Raw genomic sequence first — 23,200 nt, 5'->3', positions numbered from 1 at the left:
ATCACTTGGCTTTCTAGCTAACTTGAGCATGCATCTCTCCACTCATGCATACCCAATTACCACTGACTGCAAGCTGATCTGCTTGGGTTGTCGCAGCTTATGTGCAGATGCATTTTTATTTTTAGAACAGTGCAAATTACTAGTGCTACAAATATGTAAAATGACCTTCCACTCTAATACAGAACAGAGTAACGCAGTCACATAAACATAACATCAAAGAACCATTAAAGTACAAATACATTTATACATAATTTTGTTTCCTCATATCCAGTTCTGCATACTCTTACATGGGATTTTCTGGTGTCAATGAATCCTTATAGTGTATTTAATAAGGACTGTTTCATAATGAATTTTGGTGCGTTGTCACTCAACTGTTGGCAAGTAACAGACTCATCTGACTTTTCTAACTCCGTCTTAATCTTCTTAAAGATGAAGACATCTTTAATCTTAAAAAACATTATTAAAAATCTCTAATTTTTGTCCTCTGACCGCCTTTTCACTCTCTTCTTGCCACCTGCCATTTTTCTTTTCTTTCATCCCGAGTCTCGACCATATCTGGGCATAAACCTGAGCTAAAATATTTTAATAAATAAGATTAGAAAGTTAATTTAGGCCTTCACAGATGTTAAACTTGAGTAGAGAACAAAACGCCACCAAAAACAAACAAGCTAAAATACAGCATGTCTTAATTTTTTGTCTAAGTAGGGCACACAGGTAACCACATAGGTATGCACATCTAATAGAAACATACTACAACTTAAGTCTTTGTTTTTAACTTCACTTAAATTCAAAAACAACTCAATCCTCTCCTCTTTATATTTTCTGCATCTTTCTAATATTGCAGGAAAAGCTGAGATTAATTTATACTTGGGCTGGGTATATAAGATATGAGCAAGCTTTTGTCAAACGCTTCTTGAAGGATGACCAAAGGAAAATAGTTTTAAAGGCAATTCTGCCAAATCCCAAGGAATGGTGTGTAAAGCTTTGGGTTGGCAAAATAATTGTCTGCAAGTTCCTCTTTCAATTGTAACGTCTTCTTTTTATACATTATTGCTTGATTTTTTTTTAAAATCTGTTTTTGAGAGCCTTTTTATTGTTTTCAGATGATGTAATAAGATTGACAAACCTTCAACAATAAATCACTCAAATATTCCATTCAATTTTTATACAGACATCAGGCATGTGCTACATACAACCGAAACCACTGATTCAGAATCATTTTAGTATGAAGCTATCACCATGTAGGTTTCTCTTTTACAAAGTAGGGACTCAATCCAACACATAAAATGTCAGAAATGAACAATAACATATATTTTAGCCTTATTCAAAACCTTTGGAGTTCTGTTTTGAGACCTCAAGAGCATAAATGATTGTTTTTTTCACTCAACGCAATAGGCAACATCAAGTTACCCCACTGCAAACCGTTTTGAGGAAAAGAAAATCGTTAGCAAACAACTTCTAGTTTCATTAGAGGAAAAACAGTGAGACATTGTAGTTCCACTAACCACAGAAAGTTTCAGATGGGCGGTATATATGTGAATTTGGAGGGAAGTCACCCGCAGTTTATAAGAAAACTGATGTACCTGGTTCCTGTGGCTGGGTTGGTGAGATAATCTCCCCTTTCCCTCAAACAGTCACTATCAGCAGTGAACTCTTGTCTCTCCTCTCAGTTTCTCTGACTGAGCATAACTGACTTATCACGAGACACCTCATGCTGTCGGTTTCTAGTGACACAAATCAAAACTGGCTAAGTTAAATTGCACCACAATATCTATTTACAGATGGATTAATTGCTTTATGTGTGCTCTACAATCAGAAGAGACAGCGTTGGTTTTAAATTAGCAACTGGAATACTTTTGCTTCAAGAAAAAAAAAGGAATTAAAGGAAGCTTTAACACAGTTATGCAAAGTTACCTATGCAGGAGGTACAAAGCAGAACAACGTACAAAAATTAAGGTGCAATCAAATAATGTCTTAAGTCTAACTACACAAACGGCAATGAACGTAAGCTTTAAAAATGAGCTTCATGCAGCTTATGGATGTGAAAAATGAGGTGGGCTCCTTCCATTGTGTCGGGAGTTTTCCGGATGCCACAGACTTGTTATTTTATGGAGCCGCTGATTGTGAAGGGAGGTTTCGACTTTTTCAAGCCAACTTTGCTGTAAAGTCGAAACACAGCAAAGTTGAGATGCAAAACCGCAAAGCAATTTTAAATGAGGAAATAAAACTTGCCTATATGGCTTTGAAAGAAAGGCAGAGCAGAAGAATGTACTTACGTGAGCACTCTGTCTTTCACTGTTGGCTCTGCAAAGAAGGAAGAAACATAATGGAAAATGTTTTTAGCAACAAAGGATGACTGTAATTGTTTTGCTTCCGTGAATATAAAGTTGCATGCTGGTTTTGGGGATTTAAATATTGATCCAAAAATCAGTCGAAACCCACTTTCCCTTTCTGATTCGACTCTGGAAAGTGGCAAACAGCAGGGAGACGAGAATACTGCGAGCCCCTTATTCTGTTGCATTGCTCTATCAGAAAAAAAAGATGCCCACAAGGTTGATTTAACTTAAAGTATTGCATTTCATGCATCATGTGCTAAATGGTGTTGCTTAAGTGGTCTTTAGCTGTATTTTGTATGCGGTGTGTGATGTGCGAGATGCTGTAGCGCAAGTATTCGTTTTTATCTTACTTTTTTTCTTGCAGCACTTTTTCAGCTTCTTGCATTTATGCTTGCAGCAGAATTGCACGATGCCAATAGTAAAGAGGATTGCCAGGATCCCAAAACCCACCAGGACCCCAACCGTTGCCGAGTTCACGTTGCTTCCTGTGAACACAAACACAGGTGGCCTTGGACTGGTTAACTTTCAGATATCCTCTGAAGCGTGTCAGAAACAAACAAGTAAAAAAATACATGCTGCACGAGTGGTAGCTGAGTGTTTTAGATCTTACAACATCTTTCATTACTGGTGTTAATTTTTACAAGATGAAGTAGACCGCCTGGGTTTAATATAACCAGTTTAAACATATTTGTTATTAATGGATACTTTCTTTACTAAGAGAGAAAAACTTCTGTGGAAAGACAAAAACTAGGTTTTGAGTCCCTCACCCTAACATCATAAAAAGGCAATACATTTTAAAAAACAACAACTTGCAATGAATGTAAAGCTAAATGTTTGTTTAAAATCCCAGCGGTGCCAGAATGTCTCGCTTGGCTGTAAGATTTAATGATACAGAACTGAATCTTTCTTAAAAGCAGGATTCTTACCACTATTCCCCATGCCCGTCAAGCCGCAATGACCGCTGCTACCCCGTGTCTTTCTTCTCTTGCCCTCTTCCTGCCTGCCGGAGTCGAGTTCTGTCACCCGCTTCTTTGACTCGACATCGGATTTTCAGGAGATCATTTCATCCTGGATCTAAAGAGCCAAAATGGAGAGCTCTCTTTTCTTTCTGCTTTTGCCTACGTCTTCTTGTCATGTCCCCATACCAGACATTCCTTCAAACCGGTCCATCTCCTTTGCTTGTCCTGCCTACGATTCACCCGTCCTTCATTAGCAAACTTTTAAGTGATTCTAATGGCCTGTTGTTGTCATTGTTATGCTTTTATAAAAGCTTGTTCTGGAGTACACCGATACTGTGGTGGAAGCCTTTTTTGTTGTTTTTTTGCGCCTGTTTTGAAGAAACCCCAAACGTGAACCAAAACCAGAAACATCAAGGAAAACAGCTGTACTCTTTAAAGGTATACATGAAGGTAGGCGTCAACACCTGTTCTGACAAATGACGTGGCACTCTTACAGGATAACTACATTGTCGCTCCTTCTCATGGCGAAACCAAATTCAAAACAAATACACATGACTCAGAAAGAAACATTAGTACTTTTTACACTGACTAAAAAGTACACCAAGCAATGACTTCAAGAAAAAAAGTCCCGAATTCGCTTGTATCCAAAACACATAACTGTATGGATGATTTAGCTTATTATTCTTAACACAGTGTGGCATTTTCAAGAAAAACTGGCATTCGTTTTCACTGCAAATGAATGTTGTTGTAACACAATGCCTTGTAAAATCATGCACACACCTCAAACTTTTCCCCATGGTGTCGTGTTACAACCACATATTTCATCAGATCTTACTCGGATTTTAATGACAGAGCAACTCTAAGTAGTGCTTAGTTCAGTCATTGCCTTCCTAATCAACTCCAGTCTATGATAATCTCCCTTCAGTGCTTCGTCTGGGCTTTCTCTCATTGACTTGGATTTTTCCAGTAGGATTTCAACCGGGCCAGTCAGCGGACAGGAAGAGATCAATGTTCTGTGCCGTTTTATAGTTGTAGTCTGCCTGTAGCTTTAGCAAGGACAGAGGAGGAAGTGAACAATGTTGTTCAGTTTGTGTTGGCTGCTCTTCCAAAGAATTTAATTAGCATCAACAGCCATCTTGTTTGCTCGTCTCGGCATTTCTCTCTTCGCAGGGGGGACTGTTGTTTACAGAGCAGGCAATTTTTCCATAGCGTCAAACTGATGCATTATATCAAGGAGAAACTTTAGTGATTGGGTAAAATTTAAAACATCCGAGTCCACGTCTCCAGCAAACAATCGTCCAGACCCTATGTACGAAGCAAAGCGTACAGAAAGGGACTGTTTCCCCCCTCCCCCTCCCTTTTTTTTTTACAGCATTGCTTAAATGTGAAATGAATGGGAAACCCCTCTCCCTCCCCCAAAGTTTAAATTATTTTACAAATAAAAATCTGAAAGTTTTGGTATGCATTTGTATTCAGTCTTCATGAAATGTGTAATTAGCCAATTGTCTTTAGAGTCCACCTCACTAGTAAAGACTAAACTACACGTGTGTGTCATTTAGTCTAGATATAAATGCGAAGGCCACAACCTTCACAGCCGTTTTGTGAAGGTCACAGAGGTTTGCTAGAGTTGACAAAATGAGAAAAAGTTGAAGTTTCACAAGCTTTTCAAGGCACTGGTGAAGTTCAGGAGTGCAGCCATCTGTGTTAGAGGAAATCCTCTGAGGTTTATCCCCCAAACCATTTCACCTTACAAAGTCATGTCCTCAACAATATTACACAAATTCTAACTTAACTTAAACATAAAAGGTATTTAAGCAAAATCCCCTGTTCACTTTACCTATGCTAACACAGAGTACTGAAAGCGGTGAAAGTTTTGGGATTCATTTTGAAAGTTTGTCTCCATAACTTTCTCTTATGACTTATTAAGGCTGTAACAGCTGCTAGACTACATCGTCCTATATCACATCATATTGTGTGAATATGTCTGAACATGTTTGAAAGCACGTGTCAGTCATCAACAAAGCGTCTATCTGTACCGTGTGGTTGAGAGTTTCCTGTTATTTAAGTTTGGTGAGTAAGTCTGTCTCTGACATCATGGACAGCTCAACTGCAAAAACACAAAATGTCACATCTGAGGATAAAGCAAAAACATTTTTCATCTTACTCTGACTTGTATAAGAATATAAAATGTTGCTCATGCAAGCTTAAATACTTTGACTTAAATACTTTTATCAGAAAAATAAACCGACTTCCAATTTTTCCCCCCATATAGGGCATGTTTATGTCGCATATTGACATAAATATGTCAATATGCGACATATTGGCATTGACAATTTATATTATTTCAATATAAATTTTCTAATTTATATTGATCCAGCTCCACATCAAAACAGCCATGACACGTCATCTGTCCGAGGCAAAAGTTCAAAAGACATTTGATTACACAAAAAGCAGGGTGCTCAATTCAGGTACATGCAAACCAGGAGGAAGTTGTGTCTGTGGGTTCTGGCCCCGGAAGATGAATCGTTCATAAGTGGAATTGTTGTAGTCATTTGGGGCCACGTTCAGTGGGGGGTTTTTGTAACTGCAGAGAAAAAGTTGCATGTATTCATCTGACTGATGTGTGACAGTACAATTTGGATTCTCTGTTCAGGACTGAATATTAAACTGAGTGAAAATAAATATAATCAAATATGTCATTGTTACTAAGTGGATTTAGAATTTTTTTTTTGACCCCATCAGTCAGACAACAACAAAAAAAAGTTGTGACCCCAGATTAATATTATACCAATATACAATCTATGTGTCAGTGTGGAAATGTCTGCCAAAGCATGCCAGTCATAAAGTTGATGTGAGGCTGTACACATTTCCAGTCTTTTTTTTTTTTTAAATTGATGCACCGGAAGCTCCGAAGGGAAAACAGTGTGCACCACATTTTCATAACCACCCCGTTGTACATGAGGCCTCTGGAGAAGATCAGTTGAGATCAGTCAGATATGGATGAGGAGGAAGGAGGAAGCCTACAAACGTGTCCAAACTCCCTTTATTCCCAAAGCAGTAGAAAGAAAAAGACAGACAACTCAGTCACAGGTATGACAATGTCTGTTTTAACTCTGTGCCTGTGCAAAAGTCTGATTGACGGATGTTACCTTGAATATTTTTAGTTCCACAGGTTTTATGGGAACACGCCTTCTGGAGCATCAAGCCATTGGAGCGCACCTCAGAATGTGGAAATGGTTTTCTGCTGGCAGGCCTCATCACGCTACATAACTCATTTAACAAGAAAAGGAGAACCAATGACTTCCACTTGCAGAGAAATCGTATACTCTAACTAGTGAGAGTTCTTGAGGACAAGTGGTAAACCTTAGTTTTAATGAGACAGTATTATGTGTTTTCTGGGCACATAGACCAGTTTTATACCACAATCAAGTAGCTATGTTAACTACAGTCGTTATAAAAATGCTATCAAATATGATAAAATAATTTTTACTTCCTAGTCACACCTTGAAATTGGGCCCTCGATCTCTTTAAAAACTTCTCCTCTTTTTAAAACTCCGCCTTCAGAAAGTCATCACAACATAGCTCCTCTGTTAACCCTTTAACAACAGTTTTACAGCGTTGCACTGAGAAGCAGCTCGTTCCGCCAGGTGTTTGCCAATTTCTGCAGGCTAGTCTGAAGAGGAGTGGGGGAGTTGTGATAGAGGCGGGAGCTCGGGAATTGCAGCTCTAAGGAGCAGCTACGCCTTGAAGACACCGCTCGGTCCAACCTGGCATTCTGCATAGCTGAATGGTTGCCATGGAGATTAAAGGATTTCTGTGACATGCATGAAAGAATAAAGGTAATACTACAGGTATTTTTTAAATGAGGGAATAAGCAATATTATGACACGATGTAAAGCTCAAAAAAGCCAATATTAAATAGTACTGCAACTTTTATTATATTTTATATTTTATCTGTCAATTTTTAAAAGACATCGACATGGTCTATTCAGTATGGAGCTACCTCCATTAAATGTTAATGCAGTTTAATCCATGTTCAACAAATTGAGCAGAAAATTCAGATCCCATCACACAATCAATTAACTGCATCTCGCCAACAATGAAACTAAGTGACTAAACTTAAATTATGAGCGCTGCCAACTTCCTCCTGATCCGCATCTGGAAGAAAAATCTGCACTAAAGTTTAGATCAAAAACAAATCCAACCCGACCCGACCGAGTCCATAGGCATCGTGTCCAAGCCAGATGCGACCCGACTGATTAACTTTGATCAGACGCCCATGCCTCAAGTAAACCAGACATATTCTTTTTATTAGGATTTTACTGCGTTTTGATTTTACACCATTGGAGTAAGCAGCGCAAAATCTGGGCGCAACGTCTCCCAGATTTTGTTCAACATCTTCCAGCTCCATTTTGTTGCAGGATGAGTCAAGTGCAAATCTTCTGAGATGATTGATTTTAGTCATGCGGCGCACTGCACTGAAGGTCTAATTAACTCTCTTTAACAAGGTACACTGTCTACTCCTCCATTTAAATAATAAATGGACACAACATTCTCATAAAGAGAACATGGCATTTGAACCAGACGTCCTCCAAAGCGTCCTGCCCATAATGTGCTGTCAGCTCTTAGTCAGTAGGCTACATTTAATTCACTGTCCATGTCAGAGACGATATTCATAATGGATTTATTTTTATGAACTCTGTGCGTAAAGTTGGAAGTGTCTGCACATCTGCAACAAGTGTAGTCCGGGGTGTGAATTGTAATCTGTCAAAATGATGGACGGGCTTCAGATTTTTCCATCGATTGAAAAAAACCTTCGATGCTATCCTTTTATCATGTGAATTTATCAGTATGTAAAAACCTCACTGGCTCCATACCCTAAAGTTAGATCAGTGGCAACCACAGAAAACACATTACTCTGTCTCAATGTGTTATTGAATTAAAAAGCAAAAATACTGTCAGTATGGAAAAGGACATTGTGCTCTTCAACATATCTCCTTTATTTGGCTCTTATTTTCTTCTCACAAACTAATCATGTCATGTTTAGCAAGTGAAACTCATTTGCAAAATATAAATGTAGGCAGTGCGTGCAAATGTCGATATTTCCGCTGAATATAGCAAGTGTGGCCAGCTGGATGGAGTTATGCACCGTCCATCCTGCTTTGCATAGTGAATTTCCCTTCTATCATGCGACAAGTCAAAGATTATATTAGTTCAGGTTTTGTAATGCATCTACTTATTCACATACGTGTATCACGTCAACAAATATTGTTCTTCAGTTTGTTTGTTTTTGTCCAAAGCTGTGAATAGTGTTTTAAAGTGTATTAGGTATCCACTGAACTATTTATGTCAAATGAATATTGTCACCTTCACTTTAGTAAAATTTCTGAAAACTAGTTTCTTTCTCTTATTGTCACGTTATCAGCTGTAGACAGACGGGTAAAGAAAATCACCCCTGCTTTTTTGTTCACACTTACAGTAAGAACAAGTAGAGGGTTTTACAGGAAAAAAAATCTTTATCTTATTTCAAGGTAGCAAGTTTCCAGTTTTTCCAGTAAAACCCCACAAGGAAATGACAGGAAAATGTAACTGATCCTTTTCAAATACTAGGGAAATATTAGCTTATAAGGCTGCCAGGCTTCACTATGAGATATCACATATCCCTCTGCTATTATTCATGAATCGGTATTGCTGCGTTCACCCGTCTTTGGATAAATAGTGAGTAGCATATTTCACATTTCTGAGCAGGGGTTAACGGCTTTTCTTATACTGTAAATCCACCCATTCAGCAAGAAGTGGCGTGACACGCCCTTTACAAGATTAGAACAGGAAAAACAGTCCCAAGGCTTTTTGTAAAACCTCCACAACTAAATCCCTGTATAAAACAATAACATAAAATGAGTTTTAATGAATCCAAAGAGGAACTAACTTTAATTTAAAAAATAGGTCAAGCAATATGCTTGACCTATTTTTTTATTTTTTTAATGAAAGTGTTTACATTGTGGAAACAAGACATATGGGTCAATACTTGACCATGGAGATAAGATTTTTTTTTTCAAATCACACTTCCCACAAGGTGTCTAAAGCCCAATATTAAGTTTCACAAAATTTACGCCTAAGTGCGAAAACAAAGGATAAAACTCCTCCATTGGTGGGCGGCAGTGGGGAGAGGGAGGGTAGAATGTAGGGAGAGGGCTGATTGTGTGTGTTCAAGGATGTAGTGAGAGAGAGAGAGAGAGAGGGAGAAAGAGAGAGAGAGTGAGAGAGAGAGTGTGTGTGTTTGCTTTGCAGGAAGAGGAGGGCGGAGTGGTGGGATGAAGAAACATTGGAGGGTAGTTGCTGGTTGAAGCTATAAATGTCAGTTCTGAAGGTCCTCAGAGGAAAAGACATTCTCCAACAGGAACTATTGATCTCTGTCCAATTTTCTTGATACTTTTTGGATTCTATATCCACCAGCACCTACAGAATAAAAAAAAAAATCTTCCGTGGCAGGTGAGCATAAACTGTAATGACAATGATTCTGTAAAGGTAATTACTAAGAAGTTTTTAATTGCTTCCTCCTTCGTTTCCAAATTCAAACTTGAACTTGTTTTGATATTGCAAAGTTAATTGTCTGCGTGTGTTTCATCAATGATGGAATAATTATGGAGAAGAGCAGAATGAATGGCATGTGGACTGTGACAGGTTTGAGTCTGACAACTCAAACTTTGGTCTCTTTCTGTCAAACTTTAACTGTTTCTTTGCTTTTCTGATCAGAATGACTAAACTGTTCACACGGAAATAACCTTCAGCGAGTGTTTTGTAATTCGTTTTAAAGGGTACTGTTTGTTCTCCTTGAATGTAAATCTGATAGTTATGAAAAGCTAACAAATAAATCTGAATGCCATTTGAAAAATAAATCCGATGAGGCAAGTATAAGGTATGAACACACACACATTATATATATATATATATATATATATATATATATATATATATATGACTCTATACAACCTCTCTTTTTCTTTTGCCTTGCTTTTGAAAACTTGATTTTACTTTTATCCTAGGCAGCATGGTTTTTGTCGCTGTTGTTCTTGTCCTCTGCTGACCGCTACGCTAAAGTCGCGTTTCACGCACGCGCACAGGGGGATTTCAGTAAATATGGATGTCTGCTTTTTGGTCCAGGAGTGGAAGCATTTAACTTTTACTGCCAAATACAAGGCAAGGTGAAGATACCATTCATTTAATTGTGGCTGTGGACTCCTACATATATTTTTTATTATTAATAAAACAATTTATTTCGTGTCGGGGGAGCCTTTGGAATTGTACTAATCGTTCCCCAGTTTATGCACACAAAATGGAGAAAAGCTGCGTGGAACCATGCAGGACCTGCTTGGAGATTAATCTGGCTACAGCAGACAGGGGCAGAGACAAACAAAATGCTACGTCATTTGATCTAAACTCTTAAGTCGCGTGTTGATCTCCTGGGCTCAGGCAAACACATCAAAACAGAACCACTCATTCCACTGGGGTGGAGCTCTGATGCATCGTGGAAACTGCGTGACAGAATAACAACTGGATTAATAGAAGCCGTTTTGCAGAGATCGAATGTGAACTTTGCTGTTAAAAAACGTAAATCAGCCTAGAAGCGATTCATTTCCGAGAGATATCCGTAAGACCTTTTGTTTTAGTTACAAAAACTGTATTCATCCAGGCTTTCATAGTGCAGGCTCACAGCTACGATCACACTGAGGTTGCTTGTACGAGAATGATTTATGAGTCATCAGGTGCGAGAGGTGGAAGTTTTCTAGGTGAGGAAATACTGGAAGTGAGCATCCGGTATCTGAGATCAGTAAAGACTATCTGATACTGTTTGCAACAAAGGCTCATTCTCTTCTGCCGTCCTGGTCACTCACTTCTCAAACGTCCAACCTAGATTCCTCCCCCCTCCCTCTATCTGGTTGCCTGCGGTTGTTTTCCTATAATATTCTCACTGGATTAACTCAAATAAAAGAGTGACCAGAAATGTGACGTGTGTCCCTGAAAGGCAATTAAACTCTTTGAAAGCGGTGTAACAGTTTGTTATGAACTCAGTCTTGGCAGTCTGATATGTGTGGCTCTTTAGGCCACTTAATAGGTTTAAAACTGAAAAACTAAGCAGGGATTCTCGATTTGCATCCTTAAGTGTAGCCAGTTTTGTTTATTTGGATGGAAATATAAGTCTGGTGTAAGAGTCTTAAATAGCTACTTCTATTAAAAAAGAGTTTCATAAAAATTAGGAAATAATCAGAAAAACAGAATATAAAGTTGCTATTACATGTGCTCTACAAATTAATAAAAATAAGTAAAACAATGAATTGTTTTAGTAAATCTGATCTAAAAAAGATATACCTGTACACAGTAATAAATATTACATTTATTCAAGAATTACCACATTTTCTTCAGATTTAAAAAAAAGGGGCTCACAGTTAGAGAAATAAATGTGAGCCCAAGCTTAAAGTTATACATTTAAAGTTATACATAACCATCTCATACAATACATTTACCCGGTCGTTTAAAGCGTCTTACGTTTACATGCACAGGTGAAAACGAACATCTCTCAAAAGTTCACCTGACTCGGGTTTGTGAGTCAGGCCGACTGACTGATACCAGCTGAGCATATTACTGTCAAAACAAAGCAAGCGGCCACGCCTAAGCAACAGCGTGCAGTTGCAGACATGTTTTGCATTTAAGCAACGTGCTGCTTTTTAAATGTAAGTTCATGTCAATTCAGGGAATCCTGACTAATAAGCACTAAAGAAAAGAATACACGTAAAAATATAAGACCTCGTTCAAAGTAAAATGCTGGAGGTGTTTCTTTGAAGTTGTCAGTTAAGATGTTCAGAGGAGGAGGGACGACACGGTGGAAACGCAGGTGGGACGGTTAAAGTGTCGAGTTACCTGGATTTAGTTTTGCTCTGTCAGAAGACCTCGGGCTATTAGCAAAGAAGCTCCTTTCTGAACTGCGCAGCAACAACACTCGGCTCCGCACACCGGGACGTTTTAACACAGCTTTGGGATCACGGAGGTGGAGGTCAGGCGTCCTTCAAGCTAGATTCAGTTACGCAGGTGTAGATTGATTTGGGTAGGGAGACCAGGGCAGGACCGCTCCTGGTTTTCCTGCTAAAACCCAGTGGAGGAAAAAAAAAAAGAAAAAGTGACAAAAGGCAGAAGAAGGAGAATATAGAGGACAGCAGCTACTGAGGAAAGGGCCAGTGGTACGGTATTTACCGAAAAGGACAAGTTCATCATGGGGGTGAGTATAGCATACACGGCTGTTCATTTGTTTTTTTTTAAAGGCAGCTGTCTAGCAGTTATAATTGATCTGACTATTTGACCGCATCCCTGAAACAAGCTTGAAAACACTGCAAAATTAAATGTGGTGACTTCTTAGGTTGAATCATATCAAGCAGTTTCTGTAGTGTAGTTGGGTAAAAACTTCTAAATTTATACTTCCTATATATATATATATCTATATCTATAGATATATAGATATATATATATCTATATCTATATATATAGATATAGATATAGCCCTCAGCTCTCCATTCTCCTGCATAGCTTCTCAAATGGCCATTTTTCTCAGCTGAATTCAGATGAAATATTTTTGTTTTCTAAGTGAACACAGTTATCTAATAGAGAACTGCCAAGGATTTCAAATGACCCAATTATACTTGCTTTTGTTAAAGCTGGATAGCTTCCCAAAAAACTCTAACTAAACTATCTATTGGATTAATATGACTTAAAAAAAAGAATAGAGATTTGTGTGTGACTCACAGGCAGGTTTGTCAGTCGTTGTGTTATTTTAAGATGTTGTCTTACAAAATGTGCCGAGTGTGTCATGAAATTTCGGGGAACAAAAACAACCCACTGCTCTCAGAAATCATTTGTTCAATTCCTAGTGTTCTACAGCCATGTTTCTGGTTTCCCAGGTTGTCATGACTAGTTTCATCCCCTCCGTTTTCTCGATACTCAGACTTTATTGTACACTTTCAGGTGTTGGTGACCCAGTTTCCTGTTATAATTTGTTTGTTTGTTTGATTGAAACCAGGAAAAGAAACTCATCGAGATGAAAAATCTTATTTCCGAAAACTGTTCTGGGCTGTACACCCGCAACGTTTCTTAACATGACATTGATTTCTTGATAAGTGTTTCATTGTTCGAATGTATTGATATTTATTGATGATATGTTTTTTTCTAAAACTAGATTGAAGTTCCTAATACAACGAGACTTTATTTTTGTTCCTAAACATCAATGTTTTAAGGAAATCAGCCATCTTCGATGCATTACAAAAAAAAAAAAAAAAACTAATTGACAAGGTCGTAATGTAAAAAAGAAGAGAATTAAAAGTACGATAAAATAACTCTTTGACTGGAAAATTCCTCACACAAATATTTGAGATGTGTATAAAGTCGTCTTCACTTTATACACGTGACCATTTCTGCTGCAAAATGCCTCAAAGGGTCTTATCAACAAAACCTGCTGTGACAGAATATAATGTACAAAAAACCTGTTCAGCAACATTCTCTGTCTGTATATCTGAGTGAGCTTTTTCTGCGTCTTGTAACAAACAAATCTAAATGTAGGGCAATGACAGGTCTTTCGAATGTCTTTGTGCTGTAAATATGATTGCAATCTAAAGGCTTTGTCAAAAACTAGTAGAGCAAGCTAAAATGTGGAACAAGGGGCAAAGCGAATAGTTCCTTAAATCATGTGTTTGCACATTATGTGCTAAAAATGATTAATGAGACTCTGAGAAGTTGATTGCCAGAGAACAAATTCTACCTTTTTGCGAGAAACAGCCTTGAAATGAATTCGTATTTGATTGCTGCAACATAATCTCCTAACAGTATCTCCTAACAGCAAACTTGTGGAAGCAGTTGTTGTTTTCCTTTTAAATTCCCCTTTTTCTAATATAATATTTTACGATCATTTTACTTGTAAGCGCAAACTTACTTCCATGTTTTTAAGACAAGCTCAAAATGAGCTGTACTTTATTTGTGCATTAGACTTTTGTTGTCTTTTCACTGTTGACACTTCCTTATTACCCAAGAGACACGGAGCACTCGACACAGATCAAACAGGATTGTATGTCAGTTTGTGCAGCTGCAGAGCTGTGAACTTTACCGACATATAATTGGATTCAAATGAATTTCTAATTCTCAGAAGCTATAGCCGTAGGACATCTTCGTGATGACTGAAGCCATTACTAAGTGTGTATACATCTTAAAAATTCACAAAATATTTTTCATGATTCTTTTTACATAGAATCCATATATGGAAAAACAGGAAAGACAAACGATCTTGCAATAGTGCTACCTTCAAGGCTCCGTCAGAGAAGAACTAAAATTAGTTAATGCTGCCTGATAAAACATGAATTGTTCTCATGTTATGAATAATTAAGTCGATTTGAAGAATAACTACATTCGAAATCGACTCTTGTATTTTTTTTTTAACAAATTGAAAAACGCAATGATTGCTTTAAAAGGGAGTGGTGCTGGAGAGCATTGTTGTTTGGCCAACAATGGTTACCACCACGGTGACACAGGCTTCATTCAGTGCTTTGCATAAAAGAGGGCCTCACATGCAAATATGCTACTTCTAATAAGATCACACCCAACTCAACCATTTATCAAATTAAGAACATCGAGGACAGAGGTTAAGCTGCTTTTCAGAAAGTTTCAGGCCGCCCGAGGAAGTGACGCACCGGGAATTTCGTTACCGCCAGTGAAGAGCTTGCTAGGGAACGGCAGCGGATGGGTATCAGTGATTCTGCAAGCAGACGCATCTTTGCCTGGTCTCAAGACGGGCAGCGAAGAATTTATCTGCAATGTAATAAAAAAATAAAACCAGAACACCTAGGACAGACTGAGTCCAGAAACTCATGCGATGTTCAAAGGTGAAAATCGACGTGTCAAAAGAAATCCTCAGATTGAAAGAACTGAGAACCCTGAAGCTGTAAAGTTTGTTTCAGCCTCTAAACTTGGCTTGGATTGTGGAGTCAGCTGTAGCGAACTTGTTGAAACTCCCTTCAGAACTTATCGATCTCATCTACAGATCTCGCGTCGGGCTGTACAGATGTTCAGAAGAACCTCAATAGTTGCTGGGCAACACACTGTAGATTGGATAAAGGCTCATGTTATTTATAGCGCCAACATTACAAACATTGTAGAGATCTAGAATAACATAAATGCCTTTCTTATTGGTTAATTACGGGGTTTTTTTTTATCCTTCAGTCAAACCCGCCCGGCTAGAATGGTGCAATATTTTAGCTTAATTGGTTACAACAGTCTAAGCATGACCGGAAAAGCAAAGTTTTCCACTTTTGAGAGCAAAAAGTGGAGAATTTCACCAATGGGGAGATAAAATTTCACTCCATTTACCTCCTAATAGTTTGTTTAATTGCCCCCATAAAATGTCTCCATTCTCAGATTTACATGAAGATCAAAACTAAGACATTAAAATCTAACATATATGTATCATTTGCTTGCTTCCTGCTAAAGATCAGTTGATAGGATCTTATCACATCCCAGTAACTGTGTTCACCTGATAAAAACCATATCCAGAAGCTCCCTATTCATGTTGGGAGCCAGTCGAAAGGGTTTCTTTGTTCAGCTAATCTAATGACAAAACAGGCATCTCCAGTTTGTTTTTGTTTCTTCATACAATATTTGGTTTGCTGAAACCTCAGTCAGCGAAGCTAACATTTAATTTAGCTTTCATAAAACAACTAAAGATGGGTGTGTCATCCAAAAAGGTTGGGCATTTTTTCTGCTCTAGGGTATATAATTTCTAGTAGAAATTTTCTACTAAAAAAAACCCCTTGGACTCTAGATCTTTGCAGCCAGAACTTTCATAGCTGAGTAGAGCAGCTGAAGGATTTTGATATTAACAATTCATTAATCCTACTATTGGTTGCCATACAAATAATGCTAAAATGTTACCTTAGCTTTCCAGGTGTCAGTCCAGTAAATGGTTGTTTAGGTGCATTTCAGTAATTTGCACATTTAGTTTTAAACTGATTTAGGTACAATATCAGACATCTGAATCACTGAACAAGTGAATGTGTGCGTGTGTGTGTGTGTGTGTGTGTGTGTGTGTGTCTGGTCAGATGCAGAAAGATAAACATTTCAAAAGGTGAACAGTGTGCAGGTTCTAGTCAACATGTCTAATTTGTGACAAAAATATAGTTGGTGATTTTATAACATTTTGACTTCATTTAACCAGAAAAACTGAATGAGATCAAGAGAAGAGTTCCCAGGTCCAGGTCCATGTCCCATCGACAAGTCTGCAACCTGCAACTCCAGAACTACAAGTGGATCTGTGGCTTACTAAATATATTAATCGAAAAAATATTAACCTGTACGGGCCTCTATGTCACTGCAAACATGTTTTGTGTGCTGGAGCAGAAACACATCTGAAATGACATCCCCAGGGGGGATTAGGGTTTGGCACTAAATCTACCAGTCTTAAGCTTTTGTTCTTGCCAACTTACTGTGACAATCTTTAACAATAAAAAAAAAAACATTCTCAGCTTGGTTTGTTTAAGCAGGTGCACATCTGCATAATTGGTCGGGTACACCATGTAGAGACTTGCAGGGTCGATGCTATTGTGTTGCTGTTCTCCACCTATGCCTTTTAACGACAAACATCAAGTGCCAAAAGCCCTCAACCTGTGGCTCCTGTGGTCGAAGATGCAGCTCTACATCGATTTGCATCAGTGTCGCTTTTTTTCCCCACAATGTGTTGCAGACAAACAGCTCAGTCATCACAGCTAATAGACTTTGCAGTTTGGTTGGATGACATTTGTAGAGTAAGACATTAACGCAGTGAAATGACATCATAACGTCCACATTTTTATTTTTATTTTTTCTACTGATGTTTCTTTTCGGTCATTACGACGCTCCCTCTCTGAGCTTTGGTATCCCAGCAAACAAGTCCGAACAGGTGTTGGGAGTAAATGTCTTTTTTTCTACTGCTCAAATATCGTCAGGCAGAGTTTGAATGCATGACGTTTTGATCCAAGCCAACCAAGCATTGCATCCGTCCAAGCAGTTCTTGGTGATTTAAATTTTTCACACTAGATCATTGAATGTTGATTTTTTTTTCATATATATATATATATATATATATATATATATATATATATATATATATATATATATATATATATATATATATATATATATATATATATATATATATATATATATATATACATATATACATATTGCAGCACATGCACTGCGGAACCTGCAGTGTTCTTTTGAGTGTGGGGTTGGACTGATCTGATTGCATCTAATAGAAAACCAGAAAATAACACTGTGGTAATTTGACAACTCATCTTTGCGCAAAAAAAAAAAAAAATGTTCCATGTATCGTGGTTTTGCACCTATAAACAAACACACCATAGCTGTCTTGCTTTCTTTTCTGTTCTTGACAGTTTTTGAAGAAAGGCTTTCAGTCCTCCTTTCTTATTGTATAATTTTTCCTAAGTTAAACTTCATGCTTTATACCCAAGGCTAGACTTCAGCAAGGGTATTTTATGTAAATAAACAACTATTTGAAAATTATAACAGCCAAGCAACTTGGTGGAAATAAAAGTCAGGCTTCACATATTTTGCACATTTCACTGACTGCTGTTTTGCTAGATGCAAACATGAATATTTATATTATTTGGATTGAAAACCTCCTTTCAAATGAACGGCTAGATTTTTATTTTTTTATTTTACCAATGTAAACTTGCAAAAATGAATCAAAAATTACAAAAAGGTTTTGATCGTTCCAATTCTAATTAAGGATTTAGGTCATAAACACTTTTTATTCAAATGTAGTGTTTTTTTTTTGTTTTGTTTTTTTTGGATACCCGTTGTATAGTGGCTTATCTTTTGCAGGTTGCCTGTGTCTTTATTAGGAATAAATGTCTAAGCTGAATTAAAAACAGTTAAAAGTCTGACTCTCGCAGAGGTGAGAATAATTTTGGGCTTAGCTGTAATTTCAATCTGCTTAAAGAGAACTTTTACAGGTAGAGCACTGAAACCGGGCCACACGTCCTCTGAAATCTGGCCCTGGTTTCACAGACACCTGTTGCTCATGTGATGTCTGTTGTCTTCTGTCCTCAGGCATCTCAGACATCCTTTCAGGAAGCAGCGGATATCGACATACCACTTAATTCGAATATGCCAAGTAAGTTAAGAGACCATCTCTGGTTGTTTTGCAGTAATAGATCAAATGTGGGCTCAGGAAGCTAAAACATTTGAAACTGCAGGGAAAAACTGTTGAATCCCAGTCAAGGGGTCCTTTTCTGGCTCCTTTACAAGTCCTAGTTCAGGCCCTTTCAGCCCCAGTCCTCAATGGCCAGTTGTCCAGCAGTGTTTAGATGTGTCCCTGGTCCAACACACCTGCATCAAATGGCTGATTGACCTCCTCAGTATGCAGTGGATGACTGGAGTCAAAGATCACTGTTCTTGATTATATTTTAATTTTCTGTCTTTGATATTCAGATTTATTAATTTATTTGCTTTGCTTTTTTGCAGATGCTCAACAAAAACCCATGGCGAACTCAAAACCTCAAGCAGCAAAGATGTCAAGGACAAAGAAAATAATCTGGATTCTGATGGCAGTTGTGATTTTGGCCATACTGGTCATTGCAGGATATTTTAGTAAGTCCCCAATTCCCGATAACATTACACGTTATGAATGTTGTTTTTTGAGGATAACAAACGAGTTTGCTATTTTAAACGAGACTTTCCTTTGCACTTCAGCAGAACAAATGTTTCTATGTGAAGAATCATTTCCAGGATTTAGCGTCACACATTTCTAACCCATTTTCTGCTCTACCGTTCTCACATGTGCCTCCTCTCCCCTCCAGTTAAGAAGCTAATTGAAACCCATTACTACTACTGCACACGCTCGGCGAAGTTCATCCCACTCGCTAAATCCTGTGATGGGCACGCTGATTGCTATGATGGAGAGGATGAGGCTTATTGTACGTCAGAGTTCAAAGCAAACGGCACATTCCCAGGTACGACAGAAACACCCGACACGTTCACATATTATCCTGTAAGCAAAACTAGAGCTTGGAAGCGAAATTGTGACTTTTTTGTCCCCCCTTCTCGTCCTCTCAGTGCGTCTAATTTCCGCTGCTAGTGTCCTCCAAGTGTTCAATGGCAAAACGTGGAGAACCGTCTGCAACGACGACTGGACCGCACAGCACACCGAGACTACTTGCAAACAACTAGGATACACAAAGTGAGTTTTAGCGATAGTACGACTTAAGAAACTGGTTGTTTGGTCTTGGGTTACATAGAGCCTCCCCTTTCTCCTTTACTCTCCGTGAACAGATCCCCAACAAGCAAAAGTGTCGACGTTAACACTTTGCAGTATTCTTTACAAACTGGACCATTCACAGCAGTCTGGAGCGGGAGTGGAAGCACACCAGTACATCAGGCAACCACTGACCGGTGAGAACAACACAGTTTTCCTCATGTTTTTTTTTTTTAAAAAAGGAAGAAAAAAGTCGTGTTTGTTTGTGGCACTTGCAGGGATGATTTATGCCAAATTGAGGTTTCAAGCCATCTGAGCAGGCCAAAAGATCTCCCTATTAAAAACAAACAAAACGAAAGTTAACATACTATAAATATTAATCTGCTATTACTGTACAAAAACTCCCCTTCACTCCACTTTTCTTTTTGACTCTTGTTGTCTTTTCTTTACAAAGTTTCTGTTCCTGTAATGCATAAGAAAAAGTCCAGTTTTTGTTCCTCAAAAGCATTTTCTACTAAAGTGAACAAACAGGTGCTTTACCCCGACAAAACGGAACAAAAACTGAGGCATAGTTCAACATGGATTAAAATTAGAGAAGCAGGGGAAAGATTATTCCTACATGTCCATCATTTAAGTTGCTTTCGGTTACATTAGCATACACCGCTCTTGGCTTATCACCCTTTCTTTCTTTGTACAAACAGCAGCGTGTGCCGCACTGGATCTGTGGTCTCTTTGATGTGCTCAGGTGAGTTCTGGTTTTAGAAAACCCAGTGTGTCGTCGTGTGACTGCATTGTTTGCAGGGTTTTCATGACATTAAATAGGTTTCAGTGGAGATGAGCATTAGAGGTGACAAGTTTCACACATGCAGGCCTAAGCAACCCCTAGAAAGTCATAACACATTGTGTTCATCCCTGCTGCTAGGATACTAAGAGTTCACATCGCCCCGTCTGCCATCAATCTTTATAGATATTGTTTTTCTTGCATCTACGCCTCTGTTATTTTATCCTTTGGTATTAATACTATAAAACGGCCCTCTTGTTCCTCTACATGTTACATACTTTTAATATGCACCTTTATCAAACAGATAATACCAAGTATTACAAGATGAACATTTGTGATCACTATGTGATAATTTGTCAACCTTATGATGTAAAATTAAGCACTGTTAGAGAGCAGGACAAAAAATTATTTGCTAGTGGGTGTTGTCGTTAAAAACTGTTTATCCTAAAAATTGCTGTATTGGTCAGATTGTGGACAGGTGAACAGTGTGGATCGCATCGTTGGTGGCGTGGATGCCCATATAGAGGATTATCCCTGGCAAGTCAGCCTGCATAATGGCGGGCACAGGTGTGGAGGCTCACTGGTGTCAGCACGCTGGATTGTCACTGCCGCCCACTGCTTCACGTTAGTAAAATCACAGCCGTTTTTCTTGTGGATTTTGGTTTGCCATGAAATATTAAACCCCCTTCCTCCTACCTCTCTCTCTCTCTGTCTCTCTCTCTCTCTCTCTCTCTCTCTCTCTACCTCTCTACCTACTTTATTCTCGGGCCCCTGCAGCAATAACAAAGAGGTGAGCCGGTGGACAGTGATGTCAGGAGAGACATTCATGTCCGCATTTGGAACCTCCTCTGTGGACAAGATCATAATCCATGATCAATACAATACAGATACAAACGACTACGACTTGGCAATGATGAGGCTGAGCAGCCCGATCTCAGTGGGAGGTTAGACTTTAACGCTGTACACCTAAAAACACGCAAAATCTGAACATGTTCAGATCAATCTCTTAAAGGTCAGGTGACCTTTAAGAGATTTCTGAACATTTATCAAGAGCCCTTTACTGACATCTAGTGTTCAGTGTTTTAAACTGCAATGTAATTTTAAATTTAAATCAACAAAGCTGATAAATTATTATTTTTTTGACAGCTTCTCTGTAGAGATTCTTACGCATTCTGATGATGGTAATCGTACATGTTTGAAAAGCAGCTAATTCAACTCGCCTTTGTAACTTTCTTAATGTTCAGACAAACGCAAGCCGGTGTGTCTCCCACCTAAAGACTTCCCCCTTCCTGACAAGGCTCCTGTGGTTGTCACAGGCTGGGGATTGCTGAGAGAAAATGGTGAGACTCTTACGTGAACCAAGGGAGGAAAAACAAACAAACAAACAAAAAAGTTTTCCTTTGGTAATCTAACGCTACAGCAGATTTGTTTTACCTTTTCAGGGAAAACTGCAACTAGACTGCAAATGGCCAATATCGAGATTATCAGTCGAAACACATGTTCCGGTATTTATGGATCCGATCTATCGCAAAGGATGATCTGTGCTGGCATCTTGGCGGGAGGCGTGGATTCCTGCCAGGTAGTCGGGGGGTCAATTTAAATGCATAAATTGAGTTTCTTGACGATTCATTACTGTTCTGTTCTTGCAAATGTCTGAGTTTTTTTTTTTTTAATACTGAGCCATTTGTGTTGTGGTTAAAACTGCAGGGCGACAGCGGAGGCCCCTTGGTGTACCTTTCCTCCTCCAGTCAGTGGAATCTGGTGGGAGTGGTGAGCTGGGGTGACGGCTGCGCTCGGCAAAACCGGCCTGGCGTCTACAGCAACGTGGATGACATGCTCAACTGGATCTATACAGTCATTGAGGTACTGCACGCAAACAAAGGAAGCTCCATTTTTGCAAGCTTCAATTACATCAGTTTTTTCTTCTTTTTATTTTTTTCAGAAAAACTCATGATGTTCCACTGTGACTAGAGCCACTACATGGATTTCAGGCATTTTTACCCGAGACGGACTGTGAAGCTCAAAGTTCTTGTTTTAGCACTGCTGTATGGAAATAAGAGGAGCGGAATATGCACATCTGCTGTTAATGAAACACTTGCATTATGCCTCAGCCACATAAGTACGGATGCAGACATATTCATTTTCACAGATTGTGCCATTATGTCTGTATTTACCTCAGGGAACGTGTGTTTTTTTGTTTTTTCTTTCTGTTGCCTAATTAAGGTTTCAAAAAGTATTAGCTTTTATTTTTTCTGTCTTTAATCTGGAAGCACTTTTTGGCAAAACAAGCCAGTCAGAGCAGATTCAGTGACGTGTGTTTTTATGCAATAAGGGATGCTTTTATGGTGCTGGATTTGTGACCTTTCTCTCCACTTAACACCTAGTAATGCATTTTTACAGGCAAAGATATTTTACAATGTAATTGAAAAAAATAGCATTTCATTGTATCACAGTGACTCACGTCACGTTATGGATTCTTTAAAAGTGCAGGTCAAATAATTTTTTGCCTTTCCATGTAAATTAAATGTTGTTACTGTTAACATTTATTTGGTTTTAACATATACTTGTAAATAGTCTGTAAATATGATAAACTTTTCCTCACCTTGGAGGCTGTGTTGAAGTGAAAATAAAACTGGGAAATTAACGTCTTTCATTTTGTTCTCGTCTGCTTCACACATGTGAACAAACCACTGCAACAAAGTATTTAACCATTCAATATTAGTTCATTCCTATTATTAAGGTGTTTTTGATTAACTGAGAAACATTTTAATGAAATTAAATTAATACAAATTAGTAAAATTTATTAGTTTCTATACATTTGACAACACATCAAGTTTCA

General features: G+C 38.3%; 1 protein-coding gene and 1 long non-coding RNA gene across 3 annotated transcripts; one reads left to right on the top strand and one right to left on the bottom strand.

Moving 5' to 3' along the window:
• Positions 1 to 82: 82 nt before the first annotated feature.
• On the bottom strand, positions 83 to 3,484 carry LOC148155844 (uncharacterized). The gene is made up of 4 exons (XR_015765108.1): positions 3,263 to 3,484; positions 2,687 to 2,821; positions 2,277 to 2,304; positions 83 to 2,159 (listed from the first exon to the last, which is right to left on the bottom strand). It is a non-coding gene; the product is annotated as an uncharacterized LOC148155844 (long non-coding RNA).
• Positions 3,485 to 9,585: 6,101 nt separating this feature from the next.
• On the top strand, positions 9,586 to 23,009 carry tmprss4a (transmembrane serine protease 4a). 2 transcript variants are annotated; one of them, XM_015005111.2, is made up of 13 exons: positions 9,586 to 9,787; positions 18,437 to 18,500; positions 18,851 to 18,976; positions 19,186 to 19,338; positions 19,442 to 19,565; positions 19,658 to 19,777; positions 20,282 to 20,325; positions 20,829 to 20,985; positions 21,139 to 21,305; positions 21,606 to 21,701; positions 21,804 to 21,940; positions 22,069 to 22,224; positions 22,304 to 23,009. In XM_015005111.2, the coding sequence occupies exons 2-13, from the start codon at positions 18,494 to 18,496 to the stop codon at positions 22,313 to 22,315; spliced, it is 1,299 nt and encodes a 432-aa protein (XP_014860597.2). In that variant the 5' UTR covers positions 9,586 to 9,787; positions 18,437 to 18,493; the 3' UTR covers positions 22,316 to 23,009. The 2 variants fall into 2 exon arrangements, with proteins under 2 accessions (XP_014860597.2, XP_014860596.2); XM_015005110.2 differs by lacking the exon at positions 9,586 to 9,787 and adding an exon at positions 12,207 to 12,569.
• Positions 23,010 to 23,200: the final 191 nt, after the last annotated feature.

Source organism: Poecilia mexicana, unplaced genomic scaffold, assembly GCF_051168715.1.
Source record: "Poecilia mexicana isolate PSO_F unplaced genomic scaffold, ASM5116871v1 scaffold_13, whole genome shotgun sequence".
Lineage (NCBI taxonomy): Eukaryota > Metazoa > Chordata > Actinopteri > Cyprinodontiformes > Poeciliidae > Poecilia > Poecilia mexicana.
Note: the sequence above shows the minus strand (reverse complement) of the source record. Positions and strands in the feature narration are given on the sequence as shown.